At 41.8% G+C, this 6491-nt stretch overlaps 1 protein-coding gene across 1 annotated transcript; it reads left to right on the forward strand.

Moving 5' to 3' along the window:
* Nucleotides 1-283: 283 nt before the first annotated feature.
* Nucleotides 284-6491, forward strand: LOC138975359 (transcription intermediary factor 1-beta-like). Its single transcript, XM_070348020.1, has 3 exons — nt 284-955; nt 2035-2398; nt 5434-6491. Exons 1-3 carry the CDS (start codon nt 290-292, stop codon nt 5712-5714), a joined length of 1311 nt encoding a protein of 436 aa, XP_070204121.1. The 5' UTR covers nt 284-289; the 3' UTR covers nt 5715-6491.

The raw sequence follows: 6491 nt of genomic DNA on the forward strand, positions 1-6491 counted from the left end.
TATGGTTTGAGAGTATTGAAATATCTGTCCATACGAGCCAAACGAAACATTTCTGTTTGTCTCACATTCAGATAATAAAGTTGTATTGAATTGAATTTAAAGCATAATCAGCGCGGGTTCTTACCGCATAGTTTGAAACGTTGGTCATCTTGGGACAGCAGGCTCATACTGCATGAGGAAAGAAGTGGCTTGACGAGACTGTGATTTCTACTGACTTTCAATTTTTGTTTTTAATGTGCATTGGGGTGTGTGTGTGTGTGTGTTCGTCTGTGTGTTCACAGAAGTCATTATGGCCGCCGCTTCAGCCACCAGCAGCAGTAAGCTACCAGAATGCCCTGTCTGCCATGACGGCTATAAAGAGCCAAAGATACTGCCCTGTACACACCTGGTGTGCAAAAAGTGCGTCGTGTCGTGGCTTCAGAAGGCAGGGGTCAAGGGAGGCTGTCCGTTCTGCAGGGCCCCCATCCTGCCCTCCACCAACCGAGGTCAGCGTGACCTTGACACTCTGGTCAATGACCTGCCCACTGACCTGGCCACCATGGCTCTTGTGGACAGTCACAACATGCTCAGCGGTCAGCATGTCTGCATGGTCTGTGACGACAACACTGCTGCCACGTCATTCTGCTTGCAGTGTGACATTAAGCTCTGTAAGAAATGTTCCAAGGGTCACGCGAAGTTTCCCTCCATGAAAAATCACAAAGTGGAGGATTTGAATAAACTCACTCCACAGCGATTGGCTGAGGTTAACCGCGTAACATGTAACGTGCACGATGATAGGCTGGCTGAGCTGTATTGCTCCACCCACAAGGAGCTCATCTGCATGCTATGCGACTTGACCAATCACCGCAGCTGTGCAGAGGTGAAGGCCATCCCAGACGTGGCGACAGAGAAGAGAAGAGAACTGGAACAACAGGCACAGAGACTGAGGGACAGAGCGACAGCACTGGCAGCACAGGTTGGTGTCAAACCATTCCTGTCTAGGTCGGGATGGATTTTCTGTGTTGTGGTTTCGTTTAGATTAATGTTGTACTACGTTCAATGTGTGATCAGCGTAAACGATGATTTTGGAGACTGCATCTTGACGTTGTTGTAATTACAGATTCTGTTTTTAGTTTGAATTTAAAATGGAAGGTCAAGATTTGCTGCAACTGTTTTTTTGTTTTTTTAATTCAAAAACAATTTAAGTTGGGTGCTTTTTTAAAGCCCTACTCCGCCTCACACGAGGTTTAACGAACGATGGAATCTTTCACGACAAAAGCAGTTCTAACCTTATGGAACACACTTGCAATAGCATATATTTTTAACAGCATTAAATTATACACTTCGTTTGCAGGATCCAGAGACCCCCCTCACACACCCCCCCTCCCTTAGCCTAAAGAATGAAAATAAAATAAAATTGAGAATACAGAAAAACTGATGGCTCAGATTTCACCAAATTGACCCATTTTACTCGATTTTTATCCGGCCTTTGTAGTCTAAGTGACGGTTTCGGAAAGTAGTTGGGTATTTTGTTGGCTCGGGTTGCACCACATCGATCAATTGTCCTTGATTTGATCCAACTGTGTCTTCTTGAAATTACTTTTTGGAAGGTGTATTTAGGGGAAGTTTCTTGGCTCAGAGTGCTTGCTCCATTTTCCATGTTCGTATCAACATTTTCCGGGGTAGCATGCCCCCGGACCCCCTAAGCGGTTCGAACGCTTCGCGACCTCAACCAAACGCTTCGCGTCGTCGAATTGTCCCTAAAAGAAATGTGGACCCCCCCCCCCCTAAAAATGATGTGATCCGCCCCTGGTTTGAATGGCTTTTTAGCATGCGTAAACCACACACCAGCAAAAATAAATTCTTTGAACAATGCTCGCTCTCCATGGAGGGCACCTATGATGTCCTCTAGCGGTAAGTGTTTAAACGAAAGGGTTTTTGTACTGTGTGTAAAAGCCCGACAGTGTCTGTGACCAGAAACTGATAGTTCACCGGAGACGTAGCGATGCTTTATTATTAATGATTAAAAAGTCATTTGTATTCTTGTTTCATTAGATAAAAGAATCCAATGACATCTTGAAGGTCATGCGAAAAAAGGTCAATGACACGTTTGATGACCTTGAGCAGTGCATGAAGAAGCGACGTCAGGAGGTCAACACGCTAATACAGGCTGAGGAAGACGCCACCATGACGTCACTGGCGGAGCAGGAAAAATGGCGGGCGGCCTTTGCACTGAACGCAGCCAGCGTAGGCAATGTGGTACAGTCAGCATCTGGAGGGGCTCTGCTGGGGATGATGGAAGGTCTGACGTCACGCCTCGACGACCTGGAGTCACAGACCGGAACAACACCCAAGATGGAGGTCAACGACTTGACCTCCCAGAAACTGGATCAACGGAAGGCTGACATCGCCTATCTGGGTACGTTACACTTTTTACATGCCTTTTTTATTATTGAAAAATATTTGTCTGTTTACTGCCGATTTTGTTTTCCCCCTGATGTCTTTGCGATTTGACCAGTTCTCTGTCGCTGTTTGTGTAAATGTGCCCATGAAACGGACAATTATTCCCAACGACCCTTGGCCTCTCGCAGAAGGTATTTCTTTCAACATTTGGTCCAGTTATATATTTATTGTTCCTCTTTTGTCTTTTGCTTCTCTTTTGACGATATGGATTTTGTGTCGACTGCGCTTGCATGAGTTATCAAACGTAGGGGAAGGGCCCCCCTAATATGGTCCACTTTTTGTTTATTGCTGATAACTAGCTTGTTTTCTTGCGAAGAAGTTTCATTTTGTGGTTGGTAGACTTTCTCTCTTAGTTGAACAGTTAGGCCTAATTAGAGTGAAATAGCTTTGATAGACCTTCAGTAAAAATTAAATACAGAAAATGCACAAATGGTCCATATTAGGAGCCTGGGCGCCCAATATGGACCAGTGAAGCGGCCTTCACGAATCACTGTAAAAAGCCCCCTATACTTCAAAATAACATGATACAACTTAGTGTGCAAGTCAGACTAATTCAAATATGCTTTAGATTTAGCTGACCCCCCGCGGGTTAGGGGGAAGAATTTACTCGATGCTCCCCAGCATGTCGTAAGAGGCGACTAACGGATTCTGTTTCTCCTTTTACCCTTGTTAAGTGTTTCTTGTATAGAATATAGTCAATTTTTGTAAAGATTTTAGTCAAGCAGTATGTAAGAAATGTTAAGTCCTTTGTACTGGAAACTTGCATTCTCCCAGTAAGGTCATATATTGTACTACGTTGCAAGCCCCTGGAGCAAATTTTTGATTAGTACTTTTGTGAACAAGAAACAATTGACAAGTGGCTCTATCCCATCTTCCCCCTTTCCCGGTCGCGATATAACCCTTCGTGGTTGAAAACGACGTTAAACACCAAATAACGTAAAGAAAGTAAAGATTTAGCTGTTTCGGGTTGATGAGAGCATTATTTGAAGCACACCAGGAAACTGAAGAAGCTTATCACAAACAGAGTGAAAATAAGTGAAATTATCAACTTCCACAAAAAAAAGACTATTTGTTATATTTTTGGGAAATTTCGAGGGCTAGTTATAGGTTATTTTCAGCAAGCTTCTTTATGAATTAATTAAAATTGCCTTTAGTTTTTATTTTCTTCGATTTGTTGAAGGTGGTCCATATTAGGGGACTCACACATACTTTGAGGTTTTGCTATTATTTTTTGTTTGCAGTAGAAACTCGGGGTACACACTGTTAAAATGTAACACATACTGCCTTAGCTGTCGATGTCATATATAGCCATTTTTGTGTTATGAAAGCTTTGGCTGTGGACAGAAACGAGTCCGTTTTAGGCGGCAAATTTAGAGTGAACGCTGCCAAAAGTGAAAACAAGTCGCGTAAGGCGAAATTACTACATTTAGTCAAGCTGTGGAACTCACAGAATGAAACTGAACGTAGTCCGCCGCGAGTGCAAAACGCAGTGAAAGTGACGAGCCTGTTTGGCGCGGCAGCGGTTGCGCTGTGCTTCATAGCACGCTTTACTGTACCTCTCTTCGTTTTAACTTTCTGAGCGTGTTTTTAATCCAAACATATCATATCTATATGTTTTTGGAATCAGGAACCGACAAGAAATAAGATGAAATAGTTTTTAAATCGATTTCGGAAATTTAATTTTGATCATAATTTTTATATTTTTAATTTTCAGAGATTGTTTTTAATCCAAATATAACATATGTATATGTTTTTGGAATCAGAAAATGACGAAGAATAAGATGAAATTGTTTTTAGATCGTTTAATAAAAAAATAATTTTAATTACAAGTTTCCGATTTTTAATGACCAAACTCACTCATTAGTTTTGAAGCCACCAAGCTGAAATGCAATACCAAACCCCGGCCTTCGTCGAAGATTGCTTTGCCAAAATTTCAATCAATTTAATTGAAAAATGAGGGTGTGACAGTGCCGCCTCAACTTTTACAAAAAGCCGGATATGACGTCATCAAAGGTATTTATCGAAAAAAGGAAAAAAACGTCCGGGGATATCATACCCAGGAACTCTCATGTCAAATTTCATAAAGATCGGCCCAGTAGTTTAGTCTGAATCGCTCTACACACACACACACACGCACACACACACACACACACATACACCACACCCTCGTCTCGATTCCCCCCCTACGTTAAAACATTTAGTCAAAACTTGACTAAATGTAAAAAGCCTAACGATTTTGAGGTTTGTGTTTCTGCAACTGTTTTGACATGTGCAACTCATCCGTATCCAGAGAGGGTGAATAAAGCGAATGAAATTGTTTGGAGTGCTCTAGCGCCGTCAGTTTGTCAGAACAGGAGGTGGTCCATATTAGGAGCCGGTCCATATTAGGAGCCTTTCCCCTACTGTGTACACACTGTTCATGCGTGGTGGGAGAACAACAAAAATGAAATGACGGTAAGATTGTACCATAAATGATGGGGCGTTGTACATCTGTGTGGGGGTGTCGTGGGCGTGTGTGTGTCTGGGCTTTGTTCTGTCACACACTGTTCATTTGTCTGTCTGTGTCTGGGCTTTGTTCTGTCACACACTGTTCATTTGTCTGTCTGTGTCTGGGCTTTGTTCTGTCACACACTGTTCATTTGTCTGTTTGTGTCTGGGCTTTGTTCTGTCACACACTGTTCATTTGTCTGTTTGTGTCTGGACTTTGTTCTGTCACACACTGTTCATTTGTCTGTCTGTGTCTGGGCTTTGTTCTGTCACACACTGTGTGTACAGGGACACATCCAGAAACACATTGTGGAACGCCTACTACAATTAAAAGGGTAAATTGTTCATCTGTCATGTCATCAAACGATACGCAACAAATCAACAAGACTTTTTCTTTTTAAAACAATGTTGGCTTCCTGTAAGGTGATTGATTACTAGCAAAGACTATAAAGGAAACAAGTAAACGTTAGGCAACAATTTTAAGAGACTGAAATATGTTTTCAGGACAAATAACAAAACCAACCATGACCACAACAACCTTACATCAGCCTATACAGCCAGCGCCAGCCACAACTACAGCAACATCAGCGACAACACCACGGACTGCCCACAAACCCAGAGGGGCGGAGTTAGCTCATGTGCTGAAGGTAGGGGATCGCGTCAAGCCTGCCGCCAAGGGGGGGACAGGTTTCACGGTATTGATTTCAGTCATTTCCCATTCTCTCACACTTCCAGTCAAAAATAAAACTGTGAAATACTGTGAAAATGGATGTTATTTTAATTAATTAGGTTCAGTACAACACAAAACAAAGAAAAATATTATACGCAGTGGGTTTTTTCCATAGAAAATCAAGCGAAACGAAAGTTGCCCTCAAAACGTGAAAATCTATCAAACAAACTTGATGCAAGCCTGACTCCAGAAAGAAGACAGCAAACCACTAATACTAAATGGTTTAAATAAACTTCAAACATATAACAGATATTCACTACAAAGTTACTTGTCTTGGGCTGTCTATATGTTTGCATGATGCTGTCCTCGATCCGAACGCGAGTTTTACCTAAATTGGCCAGGGAAATGGTTTTTGTTCACATATCAAGGTCTCCATAGACTAACAAAAGTCAAATGTTTTGAAAGTGTATTTATGTGTGTACAAGATAAAAACAGATAAATACTTCTTTATCAATTGTTTAATGGCAGAAATCAACTTATAGTATATATACCCCCTAATTTCGAAAACAGCAAGAAAAGCCAAGATACCTAGGGTGTTCTGGAAGTCCTTAGACTCCAAGCTCCTGGTAATGCCTCATGATATTTACAATGACGTATGCATACGGCAACCTTTCATCGGCGATGACACAAATGTTCATGTATCTCAAAGTTTCCTCTTCAAAGAAAACAGCTCTTGATGAACACTACCCGTCCATGTATATTTGCCTGTCATGGAGCTCCCAAAAAGGGAGTTTACAACAATGATGTATACACATCTCTAAAAGGATTGTTACGTTTCTAACAGCTACTGAATATTGTGGGAATTTTGGGGGAAGAATGCTGCTTCCAAAAC

This window comes from Littorina saxatilis, linkage group LG9, assembly GCF_037325665.1.
Source record: "Littorina saxatilis isolate snail1 linkage group LG9, US_GU_Lsax_2.0, whole genome shotgun sequence".
In the NCBI taxonomy this organism is placed as follows: Eukaryota; Metazoa; Mollusca; class Gastropoda; order Littorinimorpha; family Littorinidae; genus Littorina; species Littorina saxatilis.

Coding starts and splice junctions, on each gene's coding strand:
- LOC138975359 (XM_070348020.1), top strand. CDS start 290: ATGGCCGCCGCTTCAGCCACCAGCAGCAGTAAGCTACCAGAATGCCCT. Junction 956..2,034: donor CGACAGCACTGGCAGCACAG/GTTGGTGTCAAA, acceptor TTGTTTCATTAG/ATAAAAGAATCCAATGACAT. Junction 2,399..5,433: donor GGCTGACATCGCCTATCTGG/GTACGTTACACT, acceptor ATATGTTTTCAG/GACAAATAACAAAACCAACC.